The sequence below is a fragment of the Eptesicus fuscus genome, chromosome 23 (assembly GCF_027574615.1).
Source record: "Eptesicus fuscus isolate TK198812 chromosome 23, DD_ASM_mEF_20220401, whole genome shotgun sequence".
Taxonomy (NCBI): domain Eukaryota; kingdom Metazoa; phylum Chordata; class Mammalia; order Chiroptera; family Vespertilionidae; genus Eptesicus; species Eptesicus fuscus.
Window position 1 is genome coordinate 11,634,900 of NC_072495.1, and position 24,358 is coordinate 11,659,257.

General features: G+C 59.1%; 1 protein-coding gene across 1 annotated transcript; it reads right to left on the reverse strand.

Annotated features, from left to right (window-relative positions):
* Positions 1-1,728: 1,728 nt before the first annotated feature.
* On the reverse strand, positions 1,729-24,022 carry VPS37B (VPS37B subunit of ESCRT-I). The gene is made up of 4 exons (XM_054712677.1): positions 23,840-24,022; positions 4,903-5,074; positions 3,949-4,031; positions 1,729-3,481 (listed from the first exon to the last, which is right to left on the reverse strand). The coding sequence occupies exons 1-4, from the start codon at positions 23,948-23,950 to the stop codon at positions 3,053-3,055; spliced, it is 795 nt and encodes a 264-aa protein (XP_054568652.1). The 5' UTR covers positions 23,951-24,022; the 3' UTR covers positions 1,729-3,052.
* Positions 24,023-24,358: the final 336 nt, after the last annotated feature.

Here is a 24,358-nt window from a genome sequence, read left to right on the forward strand (position 1 = left end):
GAAGCATCTTCCTGTATAGGATGCAGACACAGCACCCACTGGGTGGGGAGTGCTGAGGACTTAGGGAGATAATGCGTGTACCTGCTTATGGCTGCCTGTTGCACGTGGCACTCTCAGTAGATGTTAGCAAGATGAGCAGGAACAGAGACAAACATGTTTTCAAATGAAATAAATGGAAAAGTTACTTCAATGGAAGAATTGCTCTGTCCTGTTGCCATATTGTATTCATAGCACTACTGCTGTTTAGAAATCCCATTACTGATTTGTTCATTTACAGGATTGTTCTGTTTACTTTGCAGGAACTGGAGTCCATGAAGGCGGTCTCTGTGGGCTTTTTTTAACGTGCTGTTATCTTGACAAGCACCTACCAATCAGTACTTATCTTCATTGAACTTACTGGAGTGACATTGGTTAATGAAGTTATAGAGGTTTCAGTGTGTGACTGTATAATACACCATTTGTATATTGTGCTGTGTGTTCACCACCCGAAGTCGAGTTTCCTTCCATCACCATTTACCCCCCTTTACCCTCTTCTGTCACCTCCCACCCCCTTTCCGTCTGTAATCGCCATATTGTTGTTCGTGTCTATGAGGTGGTTTTTTGTTTTTATTTTTGCCTAATCCCTTCACCTTTATCACCCGCCCCCAAACTCCCTGCCCCTCTGACAGCGGCCAGTCTGTTCTCTGTATCTGAGTGTTTCTATTTTGTTAGTTCATTTTGGTCATTAGATTCCACATATGAGTGAAATCACGTGATGCTTGTCTTTCCCTGACTGGCTTATGTCACTTGGCACAATGCTCTCCAGGCCCATCCACGCTGTTGCAAAAGGTAAGATTGCCTTCTTTTTTACGGCCAATGCCTGTTCTTATTCTAAGGGAAAACAGCTAAAGCGGGTTGTTCTCACCCAGTGTACCCATGAACTTCGGTGCGAGCCGACTACACTTGAACTGGAGACCCCGAATGAGAAGCCTTGGGACAGGTCCTGTCCTGCTCGCGTGCCCCCCAACCCCCCTTCTCGTGAGCCAAGGGGCCCAGAGGGCAGGAGAGGATCAGACAGGCTGGGTGAGGAGCCGAACCCATGCCCAGGCCAACGCCTGCAGTGGGGCAGACTGGATTCTGCCTGTAAGCTTCCTAGAGCCACTGGGAAAGAGAAACCACTAGATACAAATTCTCTTTAAGAAAAGGGAATTGCTTTCTCAGGAAAACTCCAGCACAAGTGCCACAGGAATGGCATCTGTTTAGGAGCCGGCGGTGGGTCAGCTTGCTCAGGGCTGCTGTGGGTGCTCCTGTGTACCCGCCCACTGAGGAAAGCCCCTCCCAGGGCATCAGGCTCGTCCGCAGCACAGGGACAGCGGACAGTGAGGGTCCCGGGCATGGCTCAGCCAGGGGGTGGGGGGACACGTCCCCAGAGCAGAATGTCAGCCACTGACTTCTGTCATTTGAAACAAGCAGGAATGTCTCCGTTTCCATCAGCTGTGCAGCAGGTGGCGGTGACCCTGTGGGCAGCAGCCAGGGCCGTGTCCACTGAGACAGGTGAGGACCCTGTTTCTCGCTGCCCTTGCTGACGGCTGTGAGGAGTCCTGATTCAAAACGACAAGGGCTCTGCCTCAGGGCCCGGGCCCGGGCCCAGGACGAGGCAGCGATGGCCGCCGTCTCGGTGGCTTTCATTTTTAACATCAGTCAACATGCCACAGTGAGCTTCACGCACAGGCAAATAAATGACAGGACTGTTGGTAATAATTCTCTGTTTATTAAAAAGGGTCCTACAGCCTTGCCACCGCAGCTCAGACGTGGCCCTGGAGCAATGGCGTGGACGGCCTGGCCGCCCCTTCGCCACATCCACACTGAGCCCGTGTCAGCTGCGCCCTGCTCGGCGGCAGAGGCAGGGGGTGGGTGGCACTGCTCTCGGGGCTCACAGAGCATGGCAGGCGCCCCTGACTGGCACGGCAGCAGATGGTCCTGTACAGCTCTGGGTCTTTGAAAACAGGTACGATACAGTAGAGTTCAAGTCCAGGAGCAGAACTGTGTGGACACCGAGTACAAAGGTGGTGGCCTCACCCGCGGCCACGGGGACAGACCGTCTGAGCTTCGGCAGCAGCCAGTTCCCCACCTGAGCACCTGGCCCATTTGTCCACAGGTAGGTGGTGACACCCCCACCTCGGAATTCAGCTCGTGTGGCACCTATAGCTGGGAACCTAGTGGGGCAGGAAGAGGGTCCTAGCTTGGCACCCTCTCTCTTCCCAGGGCTAGCCAGAGGCTGAGAATATTGGCTAAGAGGACCCTGGTTCGGGGCGTGAACTTCTTACAACACAGGGTGACACACCCTTCCTGAAGGCAGCTGGGGGCCACAGCCACCCCAGGGCCTGGGGGCCGCCGATTCGTGTCACCTACACTTCCATCTGCTCAAAACATGTGCACTTTTATAAAGTTTCCCTGAATGGTTTTGTGTCAAAAAGTTTTCTTCCCAATATAAAACAGGAAATTTACACACATAGTAAAAATATTGGCGTATTTCTTCATAGAAACCCTGGGACCGGCTGAGGGGGGCGGGAGGAGCTGGGAGGACAGCGATGTGCAAAGTCCAGCTCCGCCCACCTCCACTGGGCAGTGGGCCAAGTGCAAACCCTGCGGGTGGCTTTGAAGGACCGAGGTTTTGGGGGAGTTGGGGGCTGTCACCCCACAGACTCAGTGAGCACCTTCTGGGCTGGCCCAGCGGCCGACCCTCACTGGGCTGGGACAGGCTGGGACAAACTGTCTTGAAAATAAAGCAGAAACCAGGAACCAGGCTTACCGCGAAAGCTGACTGGAGGACCACGATTCTAAAGGGAGGGCAGCTTCCCCAGGTTCGTGAGCTACAACACGAACCGCACGAGAATGGAGAATGCAAACTGGCACTAGCACAAACCAGGGCCCCACGCTACTCACCCCACCCACAGTGCTCACAGCAGACGCCACTGGGCCCTCGGCCAGGCCCTGGGCCTCGCCTCCTCCCAAGCGTGGGCCCGGCCAGCAGGCTGGCGGGAGTCTCCCAGGACAGATGGACGAGGGACCCTCACTGCAGGATGAAGCCTGGCTGGTGAGGCAGCCGGGGCGGGGGTCTCTGGGGGAGAGGTGGTGGGTATGGCGACACAAACTGCGGGGGGAGGCCCATGCGGGGGGGCAGGGGAGGGTACAGCGGGGCCTGTGCTGAGCCCATGGCAGCGGTAAACGGAGTGGCTAAGCGTCCTGCAGGCACCGGGGGCGGGATGCGCCGAGGCATGACAGAGGGGGGCCCGCTAGCCTCTGGGGCGGCGGGCACTGGCTCGGGCCCCCTGGACGGCAGTGGGGCCGGGGCCTGCGGGAGTCTCTGCCCCTTTAGCACCATCTCCTGCAGCTTCTCGATCTTGACTCTCCGCACGTGGGCCAGTTTCCGCTGGCTCTGGTAGACATCGATGAAAGAGTCCAGAGGCAGCTCTCCCTCGAGAAACTTCTCTGCCATGTCCTGAAAGCAGCAGGAGACACCTGGTCACAGGACAGCACCGCGCCCAGTTCCCACCCTCTCCTCACGCCAGCCCGAGCTGTTCACTGCATCCTGACATGTGGGCTTAGCAGGACCGAAACCAGCTCATACTCACCAGGGTTCCACCTGGGCCACCACCGCCAGCCTCACAGCTACAACTGTCCCCCAGACTCATCGCTCAGTGAGGCTCCAGCCTCCAGTGCTCAGCTGGCTGCGTCCCGTGGGCACTTCCCACCTACTGACTCGGAGCAGATGGCACCCCAGCACCCATGAGACCCTCGCTAAGTCAGCACAACATGCACCCGTCACCTGAGGACGCCACTCCCTGCTGCACCCCCAGCCCCCAGGCCACTCGGTTCAGGAGCAGCCTGGGAGGCACCACCTCCTGGCCTCGGGGGGTGGCGCTCGCCGTCCCCGAGGAAACGGGGCCAGGGACACTGGCTGTTTACCTCTGTGTCTTCCTCAATCTTGGCTCCTTCGGCCTGAAGAAGTGCTAACAGGGTCTCCAAGGAAGCACTGCTGGGCTGTCTGTCTGGAAGAGGCCAGAGGCAGGGTGAGCAGGGGGGCTGGCCCTCGGAAATCACAGGCCCAGCTTCTCACAACCACCCTCCCACTCCCGCTTCAAAGCACGAGCATTGTAGCCAGAAAGGCGACAGCAGTCACACCTGCTGAGGACTCTCCAGGAAGTGAGACTAAATCTGGGAGGACAGATGCACTTCGCCCCTCAGAGGACTGGGACTGATACTGAGCATGGGACCTGCTCCCCACTGCCCTCTCGCGACATCGCACTTCCTGTCTGCCACCCTGTGGAGCCCATCACCGTACAGTGGACACACATATGGTCCCCAAGTCCAGCTATCAGTAAAGCCACAGCCTCTGAGCCACATCAACGCCCACTTGGGGGTTGGCACGCCCGGGTTGGGGAGTGCGTGTCTGTCACGCCCAGAGGCTGCGCAGTTTGCATCCTCAAGCACCAGGCACGCGGCCGCTTCCCTTTCACTGTCTGGCTAGGTGTGTTCTGGCCCATTTTTACCGAAGTTATGGCGACAGTGGGTGGACGGGGCTATCCAATGCCCCTGTGACCTCTAAGGGGGTGATTTTTAACTACCTAACCTAGAAGTCTCCCTGAAACCTACCCAAAGCACCCAGGACTCTATTCCGTTCCCACCTCTCCTCGTCATGGCTGGAAATTAAAGTGTGACATTAAAATGCACCGTCCCGGTGACAATCATGTCAACACTAACTGAGGGCCTAACACACACACGGTGCCGAAGGAGCATCGCGATGCAGAGCGCTCCCTCAGGCCGCCCTCTTCCTCCGGTTTCCCCGGAAGAATCTCTCTCGGTCGCAGCAGCTGGGAAAGGGCTCCCAACTCCATTCCTGACGATGGCCCCGAGAGTTACCTAGTTGGGTCTTCTTGATCTGGTAGGCTTCGAACAGCACCTGCAGCTCCTGGTATTTCTGGGTCAAGCGCGCCTTCCGCGCGTCCAGCTGGGGCTGGTACAGGAGGTTCCCCTCGGCCAGGCTCCGGTTGCTGGCGAGCGTCATTTCTTTGTTAAGCTGGACATTCTGTGTCTGCAGGGAACACAGGACGGTGAGAGCCCAAGCGTGTTAGTTCCCGGCCCGGCCCCTTGGCGGGCTCTGTCCCCTGACCCGCGCTCGGTGGCTGTGCTGACTGGAACGCCTTACCCCTCCCAGGAGGAAGCAGGTTTTTTCAGAGCAAGTGTCTGCTGCTCCAGGGGAGGACAAAGAATCGCTATCGGAGGGGCCAGTGGGCCGACGTCATGACTGTCGGGCCTGGGGCCCTGGGAAGGTGGTCGGTGCCCCATGGGCCTGCTCCACTCGTTCCCACCCCGCCCATCGCAGCTCACCCCCCCACCCCCCCCCCCCCCCCCCCGCCGCCAGTCGCCATCCACCATCCGGCGAGCAGACCTCACAGGGGTTTCCTTCTGCCCTGTCCTGCCTCTCCAGAGATGAGGGTTAGCTGGGAGGAGGAGGAGAAGCCCACCCGCCTGGACCTCGTTTCCTTTCACCCACCGCAACCCGCTTTCTGGGCCTGAGGTTCAGCAGCACGCAGTCCCCGCTATTTGCCCGCTCTCTCCCTCAAGCCTGTGCCAGTCCTCCCTGCTCCCTGCCCCCCCCTCCTGCCCCCCCCCCCTCCCCCCCCGTCTATTTCCACTGCTTCCTTCCTCTCCAGTCACAGGGTAGGGCCCTGGCTGCACGGCCACCACTGACCCCCTCGAGCCATGCCCACCGGAGGCTCCCACACGGCTCCCGGCACACTCACTGACGTGTGCACGCACACGTGTAGGAGAGCACACGCACAACTTAGTGGAGTAAGAACAAAGACGAGGCCCATGGCCCCACGCCTGCAGGACACAGATGGGCCCTAAAGAGTGGGCGCAGCTTCACACAGATCAAAGGGAGAGCCTCCAGCTCAGCACTAGGAATCTACTGCCCACACCTCCCCTTGCTGGCTGCTGGCTGCCAGGGCTGGGGGCTGGCCGGGCCCAGCAGGGGCTGGCCCACCCAGGCGGTGTCCTGAGGGCTTCCCTTGGACTGCCGAGCATTTCAAAGAATGAACAAAGGAAAACCAACCACCATAAGCCGCTCTAGAAACCCCTCTGCAACTTCTTTTAACACTAAACGTGCAAATACCACGCGACCTGGACACTGCACGCGGGCAGCCACGCTCGGTCACGGTGCCCCTTTCCTGCTACTAATCGCCATGGGCACGGAGCGTGTTTTCTGGCGCTCTGTGTGCCCGGCTGGAACACGAACGCCTCAGGCAACCTCTCGTCCCCTCCGGCAGGCCGGCGCCCAGCACGCGTCAGCTCAGCCACCTTCTTCTCGCAGGGTCAGAGTCAGGTCACAGTCCCTTCCACGCGCTAGGGAGTCCCAGAGGAGGGGACACAAGGAAGCAACAGGCTGTAAGCAAACGGCAGTGCGTCTGCATCAGGGAGCGGGCAGAGGCAAAGCCACCGAGCCAGCTGTAACTATATCCGTGGGGCATTCGTGTTTTTACATTTTAAAAAACCACTGGATTCTAAGTGGCTGCCAGCCCACACCCACAGCCTCTCCAGGTGGACACGGGCTGAGGTGGCGGGAGCTTCTTTCTAAGCAGCTGACCAAGCTCTTCCCACCCCGTCCCCACAGCACCGCTCGGGACGCTCGGTGCGACACAGAAAAACCCTTCCCCCTCCGTGTTCCTGCCCGTTGCCCCCGGTGAGGAAACGGGGGACACGGCAGCGGTGAGCGGGTGGGACAGCGCCCACGGCACTCAGCCAGGCCCCGTGGCCGCGCTCTGGGGGACACGGCCCGACTCCCTGGTCCCGGCCTCGCACTGTGACCGCGTGTACAGGAACCCGAGACCGCTGGAGGGGCCGCCGCACTTCGGGAGCCGTGGTGCCGAGCCAGCAGACGCCTGAAATTGAAAACTGTCGCCAGCCCTTGATGGTTCTCATGATCCTTTTTCTTAACCAGAGAGAAATCTTTTCAGGAAATAATCTCGCTGCGGCACGGAAGCGTGTTTATCGCTGTGCTCGGTTTCCCTGCAGTTCCCCTTTCTGCTCACGGCGGAGGGAGAGTGAGCTGCGCGAAGCAGCCTTCACGGCAGGATCCGACGGACGGGAGCTATTTCCGCCCGCCTGTCCCCCCCGAGCGGCGCTGTCTGAATGGGTGTCCACCCAGAGTCAACGGCGACCTCGGCACGGGGTGACCTTGTTCCTCTCCTCTTTCTGCTTGTATGTAACAAACACGTACAAGTTTACTGAAAAAGTTATTTTTCAATGAGAGAGAAACAAACCTGGCCCAGCCAGTGTGGCTCAGTGGTTGAGCCTCGACCTAGGAACCAGGAGGTCACGGTCCGATGCCCAGGTTGCAGGCTTGATCCCCATTGGAAGGCATACAAGAGGCAGCCGATCGATGGTTCTCTCATTATTGAGGTCTCTCTCCCTTCCTCTATGAAATCAATAAAAATATATTTAAAAAATAAAAATAAACAAACCTGTTCGGTATGAGTCGAGCCAGAGGACAGAGGCGGCAGGGAAACCGGCCGTCTTTGTTTAGAAAAGAAGACGGGTGTGTGATTGGACCTGTCCAGGCGCGACGTGCAGCCCTCTCTCTCTGGGATGCTCACGGCAATGACATTCCGGCAGGACGCACTTTCCGCCTCACACGCACTAGCCATTATTTATTCACTTATTTGGTTGAAGGGATACGGCAGGAAATAAAGGTCAAAAAGCAAACAAACGTCAACTCCCCTGAGTGACACATGCAACGGTTACAAATGAGACGCGTGGGGACGGCGCCGGCTCGGAGGCTGGGGCTTGCAGAAGGCTCTGCGGCGGGGAATTCTGCCTGGCGCTGGCCGGTCCGGCTACCTCAGCTCTGAGGACCGTGCCTTCCTAAGCCTGCCCACATGTCCAAGCTCACCCCTTCCATGACAACATGCTCAGGCAGTCCCTTGCGCCCCCTGACACTGTCATGCAGTCCTCAGAGCAGTCAGTGGCATGACTGAGTTATGTCAGTGAATGTCAACCAACACACGGAGAAGCCTGGCGGGGCCGCGAGTCCAAACGCTCAACACGCCGTTTGGTGCTGGAGACGGGGGCTGCGGGGCTTAGCCCCTCACCCACCACCACGTAGCTCACAGCCCCACACGAGCCGCACGAGCTCGCCCACGTGACGGCCGGTGTCTCCGAGGCACAGCTCTGTGGAGGTGGAACCCACACGCTCCGCCCACGGGAAGCGTCTACTGCAGGGCGGTCAGCGCACACCTCGGCGGGAGTGCATTTGTACTGCAGTCCTCTGTGCTCGTTCAGGTAACTGTTCCTTCATCAAAAATGGGGGGGGGGGGCCTGAGGCATCACCCATGCGGCTGGGGGGCCGCTGTGTCACAATGGAGTTTGTGTTCCTGGGAGCGACGGGGTGCTTGGAGTGGGCTGAATGGCACCCCCCCCCCCCCCCCCGAAGATGTGTCCACATCCTCACCCCTGGGTCGTGGGAGTATGGCCTTGTTTGGGAAAGGGTCTCTGCAGATGTGACTGAGTTAAGGGTCTGGAGACCAGATCTCCTGGATGTTCGGAGTGGCCCTGAATCAGCCACGAGGGTCCTGGTAAGAGACAGACAAGACGGCAGCGACGACGCGGCCACAAGCCCGGCAGCCGAGTGACGCAGCAGAGGCTGGGAGGGGCAGGAGCACTCCCCTCCCCGGGAGCCTCCAGGGGGAGTGGGGCCCGGGTTTCGGACCTCAGGCCTCTGGGACTGGGGGAGTCGCTTTCTTGTTTTAAGGCACGGGTGGGGAACCCTTTTCCTGGATGTTTATAACATCATTCGAGGGCCACACAAAATTATCAGCTTAAAAAGTAGCTCGCTGTATTTGGCCAAACCGTTAATTACCCCTAACGCCTTTGCAGGGCCCAATGATTTCATGGGCCTCATACGGCCCGCGGGCCGGACATGCCCTGACACGGTGTTGGAATGTCCGTCCGTCTCCATCCTGCTCTGTGCCCCAGGGCCCAACTGGCTGGGATGGGCCACGGACCAGTTCAACAGGCCCCTTGCCTTCCAGTTCTTGCTGGATTTGGCGATGGGGACTGAGCATGGGGTCCCCTCCCGATGGGGTGACTGTCGGTGGCCAGACCCATCTCCCCACTCAAAGCAGCCCTCTCTCGCTCTCTGTTCCTCCACCCCTGGGGTCTGGAGGTGAGCACCACACCTGAGGCCAGGCCTGCCCGGCCCTGGGTCCACGCCCAGGCCTCCGGTAAAGAACTCCCGCAGGACTCCTCCCGAGTCGCTGAGCTGGGCGCCGTCCTGCCAGGGCCTGGCTGACATAACCAGAAGGGCTTTCCCGGTTAAATAAAATGACATAGGAGCTCACAGGCCCCCTTAAGAGAATCGTGTCATTCACTCCGAGGCCCAGAACTTGGCCCCGGCCAACAGGCCTATCACTAAACTCGTGCTCGGCCTAATCTGCAGGATCAGGATCTCAGGCCTCAGGCTGCTGTCCGTTAACGGTTAACAACTGGCTCAACTGCTCCGAAGATTAGCTTCCTGAAAGGTTCTCCATACACCGTTCAACAGCGGCACCCAGGATACACCCAAGATGATCACCGACGACACCACGACTACAAACCACCGGCTGGGGACCGGGACACGCCGCTCTCCTGGCTCACACGGCAGTGCCCACGTTCGGCAGGGAACCGGAAGGGGAAGATTAGGGTGATGCCAGCGATGGCCCTAAAGCAAACTCGCGCTGAGGCAGAGAAAGTGGAGCGCGCTGGACACAAGCTGGCGTCTCACCGGCACGCCTCTCGGTGGGACTCGGGCCCTGGCTTTGGAAACTGCCGGAACAACGGGAGAGCAAGGCTGCGATGGTGGCCGCCTCCTGCCCTGTACCTTACACGTCCATTACAGACTCACGAACGTCAGGGACTTCCCTCTCGCCTAAAGCTCGACAGACACAACACACCCAACACGGGTTGGCTGGTCCGTTCATTCATTCATTCATTCATTCATTCATTCATTCAAGGAACACGTATGGAGCACCTCTCCGTGCCTGGCTCTAGGGCAGCGGTTCTCAACCGGTAGGTCGCGACCCACAGGTTGAGAACCGCTAGCAGGGTCGCCGAAGACCATCGGAAAACAGATATTTACATTACGATTCATAACAGTAGCAAAATTACAGTTATGAAGTAGCAATGAAAATAACTTTATGGTTGGGGCTCACCACAACATGAGGAACTGTATTAAAGGGTCACGGCGTTAGGAAGGTTGAGAACCTCTGCCCTAACGAGACAGCAGCCAGAACACAGCAGGCCCTCACCACCGTCCAGGGAGACAGGCCTGTGGGCTGCGCGGCACTCGCCCTGCACTGCAGCCCCCCCCCCCCCACCCCCACACAGACTGCATCTGCTCTTCCAATGAAAGGCCTGAAAGAGAAAACAAAATCAAAACAGATGCAAATTTAAAGACCTGAGTAAGCGCGTCACTGGTGTTGGGACACCTTCCGCCTCGGCAGGACGTGCCGGCGCTTCCTGAGCACGCACTGCGTGCCCGGCTCTGTGCCCCCCGCTCTTCACGCATCACCTCCATCCCATCCTCTCGGGAGGTGGAGGGGGGGATCGAACCCAGGATCCTTCAGTCCACTGGCCAATGCCCTTTCCCCCGAGCCAGACCGGCCAGGGCAAAAGAGCAGGGTAGCTGTTTGAGTCCGCCCACCCCGCCCCTCTTAACCCAGGTTCAGTAGATGGAGTTAGTGCTCAAGCAACCTTGAAAAATGACCAACAAGCTTTCGGGGGGGGGGGGGGAGTTGCCACTCATTTTTCTGCTGCTCCAAGTCCACAGCCAGAGGGGGACACTCCAACTTGGTCAGCAGCTGACGCCTGCCCTCCGTGTGGCCCCAGACCCATCTGGGCTGGGCTGTCCCTGACCCAGACTGGCCCTCCCTCAGAGAAACACCGGTTCCTTTTGGATTTTTCTATTTTCCTCTCCAGATAAAATTAAATGGACAGCTAGAGAGAGAGAGGGAGAGAGACGAAGGCGGAGACAGAGACGAAGGCGGAGACAAGCCTGGGCTCCTGCTCTTTCCACGGCAGCGCAGGTTGGGTTGCACGGGGCTCTGAACACCGCCGGCTCGCGGATTAGGTGTGAAAGCCTGGCAGGCGTGCGCCAGCTTAACCTCGTCTCCTTCATTGTCCTGCACCTGCTCAGCTCGCCAGTTAATTCAGGGTCAATTCCACCCCCACCACCTGCACGGTGAGTGCGGCCTTTGAGGTTCAAGGGCACGGTATTAGAAAGCCCGAAGTCCTCGCCCATTCCGTGGAAACACCTGCCCGGGGCAGCTCATGTCCCCGCCGGCTTCCGGGTGCAGCCTGTGCCCCAAGCCTGCAAGTGCCCGGAGCTGCCCGCACACCGAGGCGCTTCCCAGCGTTCCTTGAGTTTTCACGGAAAGAACCCTCAACGGCTGCAGAGTCGGACGGTGCAACCTGTTACCAAAGTGTAAGATCTGGAAAAATACAAAAAGTCAGCGAGGGCGCCCGGGAGCGTGATGAGATGGCCCTGAAAGACAGCAACCCCGTGGGCTGTGCGACCGTCCCCGAGCCGGCCGCCTGCGCGGGGAAGGACTGTACCAGCTGCTCATCTCCCTCCAGAGCAACCCACAGAACACACAGAACCGACAGACGGCTGGGGGCTGTTTCTGATCGACGACCCGAAATCCTGCTGGGTGAGAGCACCGGCTGCCTCAGAAAGCAGCAGGCAGTGGGGTGTCGCCTGGCCCTCCCCTTCGCGTGGGGCCAGCTCGAATCTTAAATTAGCGCGTCCGTCACTCTGAGGGCGAGTGACCCACCAAGGCGGAGGCGGGGCTGGAAAGCCAACGGGCCGCCCGGGAAGAAGGGGGTGGTCTCGGGCTCATCCCAGGACGGCCGTCTAGTCCTGGCGGAACCATATTCCGGGCGTCCTCGCTGCCGCTTTTCCCTGGAAGCCTCATTAGCTAATATTCAGAGAAAGCGGCCCACGCTCTGCCCCTTCCTGGGTGGATGTGGCTATTACAGCGTGCCGGTTCCGAGCTGCGGCCGTCACGAGGAGACCATCCCTGACCTTCTAGGGCCTGGGGCTCTGGGCGGAGGAGGAGCGGGCGGGGATGGGACACCCACCTGATCCCAGTGAACCGCCTGGTCCCAGTCTCCTCCAAGCCAGGGGCTCGGGGTCAGCGTCAGCAGGTGGGCCAGGGAAGCCCCGGAGAGCCCTCACCCACTACGATCAGAACCAATCAGTTGCCGGCTCACCGAGCTGGCTGAAACAGGAAATCACTGAATAAACAAAAATTTTAGAGACACCTGCCCATTGTTTCCTTTGAGGCAGGGGTGGGGAACGGCCGGCCCACGGGCTGTACGAGGCCCTCGAAATCATGTGGCCGGGCCCAGGCAAGGCATCCGGGGAGAGTGAGTGAAATGTCTGACCAAAGGCAGCAGGCTCCTTTCTGAGCTGATGATCCTGTATGGCCCGCGATGACGTTAGAAATACCCACAGGGCCCTTGGCCAGAAGAAAGGTTCCCCACCCCGGGTTGGAGACAAAGGTCTTTTCCTAGAGAGAGTGTCCACCAGCTCCAGTTACGGCAGTGTTTCCGCCCAGACCACGTCCTTGCCCGCGCAGAGCTGCCAGGCACGGGACGGCAGGGCGCGCGAGTCTGGAATTCCCCAGTTCCCCCCAAGCTGGTCTGCCCCCGGCTCGCCAGCAAGCTTTATCCTAGAGCAGCAGGCAGTGGGGTGCTGCTGAGCCCACTTCTTCCCTCTCCTCACGCCGGCGGCTCAGCAGCTGCCACAGCATTTAGTGGAATCGTTGCACGGCTGTAGCAACAAAACCAGAACAACCGGTCTGAGAGCAAACACGCTTGACTCTGGGTAGAGAGGCAGCTGCCTTGTGGGAGCAGAAATGCCTGCCACCCGGTCATGGCCACGGTCATGGGGGGGCGGGGGGAGGGGGCGCTCAATCGTATTTGATAAAGGGAACGGACAGGGCCAATCGCTGGCCTGCTTTAGTTACGTGCAAAGGGGGTCAATTAACGACGTCTACTGTAATTAAAACACCCGATCCCTCCTCCCCGCCCCCAAAGAAAGCCGCCTAACGGAAGGCAATTTCGAAACCCGGTTTTTCCTCGTAGCAGTTTCTGGCCGGGACCAGCAGCCAAAGCGGCGTGTGTGAGCGGAGCTCAGGGTGCACCGGGGTGACACAGGTGCGACCAGCGGGGTCCTGGGTTTCTCTCTAAGGCTCCGCCCCCTGACAGCGAACTGCGCTTTGACCTTTAAAGCGCAGCCCGACCCGCACTTCCCGCCACCTGACTGGAGTTTCGAGTTTCGTTTAACAGATAACACTTACTCTCACGTGCCTGAAATTACTCATCTCCGAGTCAACCTGAGAAAATGCTATTCTAAGAAGGGAATTTTATTTTTTAAGTCTGTGGCTAAAGAAGAAAGGGATTAATCAAAGGAGAACCAGCTATTCTACTTAAATTTCATAACCAAAGAAAAAGCAACCCCAATGCAATTATATCTGATGGAGGGACGTGGATGTTCTAACTAAAAGTGGCTAAATACTAAGACTTGTTTTCAAAAAATATTTTAATAGATTTATGTTCACCGATGTTCACTGTAATATACTGATAGAAAGAAAAAAAAGCAGCAGCTAAGTAGCCTATACAGTAAGGGAATGGTCACATAAATTAAGACATAGCCATACAGTGAAATATCATGTGACCATTAAAAATGTCATGGAAGAACATTCTGATAAAAAACGCCCAGATACATTCTTTTATTTAAAAAGTATATTTTTTTTATTGATTTCAGAGAAGACGGGAGAGGGAGAGATAAAGATCAATCAACGATGAGAGAGAATAACTGATCACACCCCCTACTGGGGATCGAGCCCACAGCCCAGGTATGTGCCTGGACCAGGAATCGAACCATGACTTCCTGGTTCATAGGTCGATCACAGCTCAACCACTTAGCCATTTTCTTATATTCTGGTAGGAAAATGCCCAGCGTATAACACAAAACAAACAGAAAAAGGTATATACATGATGATCCTGGTGGAGAAAGACAGGAAGAAAACGTGTAAAATGTAACAGTCATCTCTGAGTGGTGCCGTTACGTGTGATTGTATATTTTCCTCTCCAGTTTTCTGTACGTATTTAAATTTGTTCTATAATAACGCGTAAAACATGTTATTTTTAAAGGTTTGTTCAGTTGGGATCAGGAATTTAAAATACTATATACTTCTCTGCCCCCCTTTTTTTAAATTCGTGCACTGGTAGGGCCCCTAGCGCTGCCGCTGCCACTGCCACTGCTGGCCGGGGCCTCCCTCCTTCCCCCGCCGGCCCCGCCCCCTGGTTGAACTCCCGGAGGAACTCCTGGTCAAGAGGACAATTTGCATACTATGCTTTTATTATATAGGATATATATGTATGTGTGTGTGTGTGTATATTTTTATTGATTTCAGAGAGGAAGGGAGAGGCAGAGAGAGATAAACATCAATGTTGAGAGAGAATCATTGATTGGCTGCCTCCTGCACGCCAACAACTGGGGATCGAGCCTGCAACCGGGGGAATGTGCCCCCGGCCGGAATCGAACCTGGGACCCTTCAGTCCGCAGGCCGATGCTCCATCCACTGAGCCAAACCGGCCAGGGCTTCCCTGCCTTTTTAACCGGAGAAGGCAGGGAGCCTTTGACGAGGCAGAACTGACCTTGCGAATAGAATAACAAGTAACCACGGCACCATCTGTGACAAGCCGGTGCCGTGGGCTATGGGAGCAGATGGCGGCTTATCCCCTAAGTAAGCACTTGCCACGTGTGCCCCTGGGGGAGCTTCCCCTGGCAGGCGGCCCTGACAAAGCAAGACAAAGGGACACCCTCTCACCTCTCCACCGCTCTGCACTCCTCACACGCTCACCAGGGAACCCCTTTAAGGAATCACCGTGAGCATCCCCACAATCAGGCCCTACGGGAAGCACGCCCCCAAGTGGCCCCAACCACCTGACCCTGACCGCTCCCGGCTCCCGGGCACGTACCACCGCCAGGCACGGGGCTCTGCAGTCCCCAGACAGTCCTGTTGCCCGCAGCCGGCTCACGAGGGGGGCCTTACGCACTCCCGTTTTAGAGATAAGCAAACTGACGTTTGGGAAGGTTAATCTGTGCCCATGGTTTCCTAGCAACCCAGGCCCATCGTAACCACGAGGACCTTCCATTTTTGTGCACAGCTTTTTATAACGTGGCTCCTCCTTCTCTATCGCTTACTTCTTGGCCGTGTTCTGGCTTCTCCCGACACCCTTGAAGGATCTGCCCCTGGCAGATAAACCGCAGGACTCGGCCATTCCCTGAACTGCGCGCAGAGCGAGACCGGCTGCGCAGGCGCCCAGGGCAAGCCGCCCACGTCGGGACTGGCCACCCCAAGGCCTTTTGATCCGTCGTTTCCCGGCCTCCACCGGCTCCGCCCGCTTTCTGTCTCGCCCCCCCCCCCCCCCCCCCCGGCTGCCCAAGTCCTCCACGGGAATTGCCAGACAGACCGCAGTGCCCAGCTCAGGACCCGCCAGGGCTCCAGCCAAGCCCAGGCTTGGGCTAGAGCAGGAGGCCACCTGGCTCTGCCTGCCCCTCGGCCTGTCCCCACCCCCCGCTCCGCCTGGTCCCTGCCGTCACCCATGCCCTACGGAAGCCCTCTCCCTCCAGATCTGCGTCACCCACCCTGAGTCACCCACCCGGCTCAGGGGCAGCTCCTAGAAAACCCTCCCTGTGGCCCCAACTCCACCTCGCTAAGGGGGCACACGCACACCGCCCTCCCCTAAAGGACGGGGGCCACGTGGCTTAGCGGGTTCACGTCCTTCTCGACCTCAGCTGTGCCGGGTTAACGGGCGTGCTGTCTGGTGTCCGCCCAGCACTGGGCTGCGGGTGGGAATGGAACGCCAGGTGCCTTCAATGACCATGGCCGTCACCAAAGATCTGATTTGGAAGAAGCGTTCACCACGGCCGCTGCTTGTACGAACACAAACTATCCACACAGCGGCCTTTCACACTCCCTCTTCGGCGCAGAAACGAAAGGCTCCCACAGTCCCATGCTGCAGGGTAACCTGGTGACGACCAAGCCACCCCACCGGTCTGCCTCCTCCTTCCCCGTGAAGAAGCCGCACGGAGAACCTCCCTGCCCTCACCACCGGGTCAGACGGGCCTCCTGCCCATGACGGGAGCTGAAACCCCCACGGAGCCGAGGAGACGGACCGCAGGACGCCCAGCCGCATCCGAGATCACGCGTGTGAGCAGTGGCTGCCGCAGGCCCTGACGGACAGCCTGCCCGGTGCACCTGCCACCCTCCCCACTGTCTGCCCCGATCCTGTGATCAAAGCCAAGCAGAGGAGCAACCGCGTCGGCTGAGCCCGAGCCCATCGGCCCCGCACGTGACGGAGGCCAACAGTCCTGTCTGCTCCTGCTTCCTCTTCCGGCCCGACGGCCGCGGGCAGGCCCTGTCCGAGGAGGAAGGTCACCACCCTCGATTCCCCGCCCTCTGATGCCACCTTCTCCTCCTCCCAGCCCACTCGTCACTCCTGGTGACCTTTCGGCCTTTCATATTCCCTTTGGTTGCAATGAGCACTGGGAGGAAGCTGGCCCCCAAATGTGGCCCCCTCGGCTCCCCATGAGCCAGCCGGACAGTGTGACTGCCCCGTGTGGCCCCACACTCAGGCTGGCGCGGGTCTCTGACCCCTCTCCCGCCCTGGCCCGCACTCTCCCCTCACTCGGCGGCACCGGCACATCCTGTGGGCCAGGCAGCGTCCGGGTGCGAGCACAGGGATCAGCGTGTCCCAGGCTCGGCCCCTGCACGGGGCGGGGACGGACTTACACAACGTGTGTCAAGTGCCACAGGAGAGTCATCGAAGAGGCGCAGGGACCACGTGTCAGTGACGGAGGGGGTGGGAGAGCCGGAGGGTGAAGCTGCAGGCCCTCCGGTGGGCAGGGGCGGGACAGCCCCACCAGGGCACCGAGGCGGCAGGGGGCCCGCAGCGGCCTGCGCCTCCTCTCCAGAACCCGAGCTCCAATCCAAGCTCTTCTCCCCTGCACTTCCGCGTCCACCTGAGACCTGAGACCTGGGCGTCGGGACGTCCCCGTGCCAACTGCCGATCCCGATCCCGATCCGATCCCGCCCCTCTGCTCCAGGCTGGGAAACTCACCGCCATCGAGCCCGCACGCTGGCACTCGGCCCCGCCAGCCTCCCGCCCTGCCCTGTCCCTGCTCGCAGCAAATCTGACCTGGCAAAGGCGGACAGCAACTCGCTGGTCATGCACCTTCCTGCCCGGCTGTGCCCCCGCCGCCGCGTCTTCCTGATCCCCCCTGTCTGTCTCATGCCGCTCAGAGGCCTTTACAGCTCATAACAGACTCCTAATTCTGGGGCGGGGGGAGGGGGGTCATGGTCGGAAGAGAGCACAGATCCCCTTTCAGCCACGTGAGCTCGGCGGCATTAGCACAGTCACACTGGCCCCCCCATCCTGACTCTTCATCTTCCCAAACGCCCCTCATTCTCTCGTGCTGTGCCTGTCCGTGGACTTGGTTTCTTCCCCGAGTTCCGGGATCCTGCCCTCTTCACCTTTCCGTCCTGGGCAACGCCTTGCACAGACGGTGACCCACAGCGGTGGACCTGAAACGGAATCTTCCGGAAATGGCAGCAAAAATACTGTGCCTTTTAGCTTTAGCAACGACGGCTAACAGCAATTTACTGAGCGCTCCCTGTGCCGTGGGACCACGGTAAGCATCTTACAGGCTTAGCTCACTGAACCCCCCGACCACCCTCTGAAGTCGGTTACTGTTTATTATCCCCTTTATTTTAAAAAAAATATATTTTTATTGATTTCAGAGAGGAGAGAGAAACATCAATGATGAGAGAGACTCACGGATCGGCTGCCTCTTGCATGCCCTCCCCCCAACCCCCAACCCCCCAGGATGGAGCCTGCAACCTGGGCACGTGCCCTGACTGGGAATCAAACCGTGACCTCCTGGTTCATAGGATGATGCTCAACCACTGAGCCCCGCCGACCGGGCCATTACCCCCTCTATGTTCAACGAGGAACCTGCCCCAGGAGAGGCGGACCAGCCACACTGCTGGCGTCAGAGCTGTCGCTGTCAATCAGTGCAGAAGCAGCAGAGGGCGATGAAACACGGGAGCAGGCTGACGGGTCTGAAATCCCCTCGCCCCACGAGAACCCTGAGAGGCGGGCGGGCGGGGCCACTCTCCCGCTACAGGGGAGGCACGAAGCACAGAGCTCCCAGGACCCACAGAAGGGCACCCGACTCGCTTGGTGCCTCCTTTAAAAAAAAGTAAAATCAGATCAAATCCACATTTCGGGAAATACCCCTGGCATGGTCCTTTTTTACTCAAGAGTTAAAGTAACAGGCCGGAGGAAGAGAAGAGGCAAACATGACCGCTGAAGGCTTTACACACGCAGTCATGACCGGACAACACGAGCAGGAACCGACGCCGGCCGCACACCGTGGGCGTGTAAATCCTGGCCTCCACACACCCCTCGCCCCAGCACCCCACATGTGCGGCGAGGCTGGTCCATTTCAATGAGCCCTGTGATTCCCGCGGCCGCCTGGCGGCCCCACGCGCCACACACCGCGGGGAAGGAAACTACCCCTTCCAGGAGAGACTGGGCCTCGGTACTTTCCACCCGTCTGCTCTTCAGACCCTCCGTGAGCATGTGGGCATCCTCACTTGCCAGAGGAACGGAAATCCTGAACTGGATCCTTAGCACCAACCAACCAGCGTTTCCCCAAAAAGCACACTGGGAGGAGTGACCCAGGGGTCGGGGGAGCTGCCCAATCCCCAGGCAACAGTTCCTTTGAGGGGAGGACCCTGACTCTGAACACAAGGCCACGTACAGGTGACTCTGAACACAGGGCCACGTACAGGTGACTCTGAACACAGGGCCACGTACAGGTGACTCTGACTACAAGGCCACGTACAGGTGACTCTGAACACAAGGCCACGTACAGGTGACTCTGACTACAAGGCCACGTACAGGTGACTCTGAACACAGGGCCACGTACAGGTGACTCTGAACACAGGGCCACGTACAGGTGACTCTGAACACAAGGCCACGTACAGGTGACTCTGAACACAAGGCCACGTACAGGTGACTCTGAACACAAGGCCACGTACAGGTGACTCTGAACACAGGGCCACGTACAGGTAACTCGCAGGGAACCGACCTGGACCGGAGGACGGGAAAGGACGCACACAGCCTGGCAGATGGGACCTACCGTCTGCCGCTCACACCCCGTTCGGCAATCAGAGCGGACGGAGCACAACGCCGCTGTCTTCAAGCCAAAGAGGGAATGAAAGCCTTCACAACCAGCCACACTTCCCAGTGGCCGCAAAGTATCCCCTCGGGCTCCCAGGAGCCTTACTCTGCAATTTAAAACACGTCCTTCTGCCAATTAGAAAACACACACAAAACAAAACAGCCTTCGGTTCAGGTCAGAAGACTCTGTGCTGCCAGAGGCCTGTTCCATGTACTGGCTCCTCCTAGACCTGCCGAGGCACCGAACCCTTCTGACCACAGGAAGGCAAAATGTCTCTCAGGCTAACGGCAAGTAAACATGGCCTCAGCATTCTGGAAATGAGACCCTATGGACGTGCCCGGGTGAGCTGGTATGAAGGATTGCCAGTAACCTTTCTAAAAAGGGAGAGCTACGAATGATTGTTAAAAATGGCAATTACGCCGTGGCCGGGTGTGCTCAGGGGTTAGAGCGTCGGCCCGTGCACCGAAGGGTCTCAGGTTCCATTCCTGGTCAAGGGCATGTACCTGGGCTGCGGTTCACGGCCCAATCCTGGTTGGGGCTCGTGCTGGAGGCAACCAGTTGATTTGTCTCTCTCACACTGATGTGTCTCTGTCTCTCTCTCTCTCTCTCTCTCTCTCTCTCTCTCTCTCCCTTTCTCCCTCTCTTCCTCTCTCCCTCCCTTCCTCCCTTCCACTATGAAAATGGAAATGGGGAAACATATCCTCAGGTGAGGCTGAACAAAAATATAAAAACAAAAACTTGCAATTACACTCCTGAGCACCGACTATGGGCTGTGTTAAGGACTTAACATGCACCATCCCACAGAATCCGCACACCAACTCCATGAAACAAACACGACCGCGTTATCCTCCTCCGGACGCTCAGAGAGGTACAGTGACTTGCCTGCAGTCACACAGCTGGGGGGTGGCCGAGGCCAGCCCGGACTGGCTGATGCCGAAGCCCGGATGTTCTTTACCACCCCAGCATACAAGTTCCACGTGGTCGAGAGTGGACGGTGCACAGAGTATTTTCTTCTGTCGCGTCTCACAACCGCCTCCCAACAAACCAACGAGTCGCAGCGGCAGCTGAGCGAACACCGCCAGGGCCCAAACCTGGGCTGCTCCGCGGCACGCCCGTGCCTCCAGAACCCGCCGCCCGGGAGCGGGGCAGCAGGATCTGCCACGTGTGCCGGCGGCCAGGTGAGCTGCCCGGCTCAGAGCGGCATTTCGGCCTTCGCCTCCCGCTTCCTTGTTTTATTTAAAAGCACTTCGCCCCGAAGAACAAACGCCGGCTGAGTTACGAACTCTGTGGTCGGGACAAGTGGCCTCCGCCAGCCCTCGGCCTCTGTGCGGGACACTCAGGTAAGGAAGGTCACCTTTGCGCAAACACAGGACACCAAAACCCACAATCAACCCAAACCTGCTCGACGAACGTGCCTTTCCCTTTAAAGAAGAACCTCCAGTTCCCAGGAAGAGGAAGCCAGCGAGGCCCCCACGGCCTCGGGCGGCGAGTTCCTGCACTTGCACAACCTCCCCTCCATCCAAAGGCGGCTTATTCCCATGAACGTTCTGCCGACAGAAGGACAGACCCCCGTCCTCCCGGATCCAGGACGGTCACAGAGAGTGAGACAGCGTGTGTTACACATTAAAAAAAAACACACACGCCTCTCCTTTGATGATTAAACTAGAAAGGTGCCTGCTGGCGGCCAACGAAAGGTCTCCCGGCAACGGGAAAGCAGAGACGCGAAGCGGAGGTTTTCTTTCTCCGGAGACGTGAAACTCTCCCTCCGTCGAGAAAGATGGATTTTGTCACGTATTATCCTCCGGGACGGAGAGTGCCGCCCGGAGACCATGAACGGGGTGAATTGCATCTCGGAGCCACGTCACATGTGCCAAGTTACAAGCCAGTGAATACAAGGGGTGCATTAACGGGAAGGCTGATACCATCTTACTACACTGGCCCCTCTGTCGCTCGGGACAATGATCTGTTGAGGGTTTTCCAGGGATTCTGAATGTGCAACCTCCAGACAAGCCCCCCTTTCAGGGGCTGGCGCGGTGCTAACAATCCCTCCTGGGAAAGAAAGCCAAGCCCCCCACAGGCTGCTGGCGAGGGGCAGCCCGCAGGCAGGCGTGGGAAGGCCCCGACTTCAGAGACAGAGGAGGAGGGGGCGGGGGCCGGAGAGCAGGATGGGCCTGGCCCCCCAGCCTGAGAAGGCCCAGACCCCCGGACAGGACTCGAGGGAGAGTCGGGAGAAAGGGAGCCGCAAAGGCACAGGCTGAGGTCAGTTACCTTGACAGTGAACCGGACAGGAGGTTCCGGAGAGGTGGGGACGGGCGGTCCGCTCCCCACACCCTCCCCCGTTTATCTTCCTCCAATAAACAGCCGAGGAAATCTCCTGGGGGGTACGGGGATGACACTAGGGCAGAGCATTCCCTTCTTTCATGGGGGGGGGGCAACTCTTACAGGGAAAGGGGTCCGGCCACCCCCCTTAGGCCCACCCACCGGACAAGCCCCCGGGATAACTGTTAGGGCCATTTCCTCATAAAGACAGACCCCGAGAGCCCCTCAGAGACCCAGACCCCTCACGTCTTATACCTCGGAGACCCCTGCCCAGTCATAAAACCCATCTCAGAGCTACCTCCCAGACCCAGCTACGGTCACTCAGCCCCCCAAACTACCTCCCAGACCCAGCTACGGTCACTCAGCCCCCCAAACTACCTCCCAGACCCAGCTACAGTCACTCAGCCCCCAACTACCTCCCAGACCCAGCTACAGTCACTCAGCTCCAGAACTACCTCCCAGACCCAACTACGGTCACTCAACCCCCCAAACTAACTCCCACACCCAGCTACAGTCACTCAGCCTCCCAACTACCTCCCAGACCCAGCTACAGTCACTCAGCCCCCCAAACTACCTCCCACACCCAGCTACAGTCACTCAGCCCCCAAACTACCTCCCAGACCCAGCTACGGTCACTCAGCCCCCCAAACTACCTCCCAGACCCAGCTACGGTCACTCAGCCCCCCAAACTACCTCCCAGACCCAGCTACAGTCACTCAGCCTCCCAACTACCTCCCAGACTCAGCTATGGTCACTCAGCCCCCCAAACTACCTCCCAGACCCAGCTACGGTCACTCAGCCCCCCAAACTACCCCCACACCCAGCTACAGTCACTCAGCCCCCCAACTACCTCCCAGACCCAGCTATGGTCACTCAGCCCCCCAAACTACCTCCCAGACCCAGCTACGGTCACTCAGCCCCCAACTACCTCCCACACCCAGCTACAGTCACTCAGCTCCAGAACTAACTCCCAGACCCAGCTACAGTCACTCAGCTCCAGAACTACCTCCCAGACCCAGCTACAGTCACTCAGCCTCCCAACTACCTCCCATCCCAGCTACAGTCACTCAGCTCCAGAACTACCTCCCAGACCCAGCTACAGTCACTCAGCCCCCCAAACTACCTCCCACACCCAGCTACGGTCACTCAGCCCCCCAACTACCTCCCAGACCCAGCTACGGTCACTCAGCCCCCCAAACTACCTCCCACACCCAGCTACAGTCACTCAGCCCCCAAACTACCTCCCAGACCCAGCTACAGTCACTCACCCCCCAAACTACCTCCCAGACCCAGCTACAGTCACTCAGTCCCCCAACTACCTCCCAGACCCAGCTACAGTCACTCAGCCCCCAACTACCTCCCAGACGCAGCTACGGTCATTCAGCCCCCAAAACTACCTCCCAGACCCAGCTACAGTCACTCAGCCCCCAAACTACCTCCCACACCCAGCTACAGTCACTCAGCTCCAGAACTACCTCCCAGACCCAGCTACAGTCACTCAGCCTCCCAACTACCTCCCAGACCCAGCTACAGTCACTCAGCCCCCAACTACCTCCCACACCCAGCTACAGTCACTCAGCCCCCCAACTACCTCCCAGACCCAGCTACAGTCACTCAGCCCCCAACTACCTCCCAGACCCAGCTACAGTCACTCAGCCCCCAACTACCTCCCAGACCCAGCTACAGTCACTCAGCCCCCTCAAACCCATCTTGGAGCCCCCCGCCAATTGTCTCCTAAAGCTCATATCCAGCTAGTCCACTCAGCCCCTCAAAACCTATTCTCAGACCCCAATACCTGCCTCAGTCTCTGTATCCCTCCACCTTCCCTTTAAGCTCCCCAATCTCTGCCCGGACGAAGCCCTGGGCGCCCTCAGTCTGTCACCCCTAATCCTACACTACAGTCCCCTCGGCAACCCAATCTCCACCCCCGATTCCCTCCGCGCCCCGCCAGCCTCAGCCACAGCCCTCTGCGCCCCCAAAGCCCACCGCTGGCTCTCACCCCGCTCCCTTCCCAGCCTCGGGCCCCAAGCCCCGCGCACGGACGCCCTTCCCAGCTCAGCCCGCACCCGCGACCCCGTCCCGGCCCCCGCACCCCCCCCGACCCCGTCCCGGCCCCCGCACCCCCGACCCCGGCCCGGTCCCGCCCCCGCCGGCGCGGCCCTGCCCCGCGGCCCCGCTCACCTCCTCCATCCGCTGCACCATGGCCGCCAGCTGCGCCTCGTCCTCCAGCAGCTCGTTCAGCTGCACCAGCGACAGCCCCGCGAACCGCGCCTCGCCCCCCGCGCCCGCCATGCCCGCCACTCGGCCGCCGCCGCCGCTCTGGCCGCCGGGCTCCGCCGACCGGAAGGGCCGCCCTCAAGCCCCGCCCCCAACGGCGAGGGGGTGGGGGACACGTGACGCCAGCGCTGGGGCGTGACGTCATCGGCGCGCGAGCGGGCGTTGGCGGCGGCCGTAGGGGCGTAGCCGGCAGCACACACACCTGGCGGGGCGCGGGCAGCGGGATGTCGCTCCAGGGGAGGTTGGGGGCTTCCAAGGGAAGGGAAAGGACCTTGGGGACGGCCTTGTGACGTAGCGAGCGGCGGTGATGATGTCACTGCGGCACAGGAGAGGGCGCCGTGATGTCATCAGAGCCTTTTCCTGGAGGAAAGGGAATTCCGAGATCCAAAGAAAGCGGGCAGAGGGCCCTGGCTGGTTGGGCTC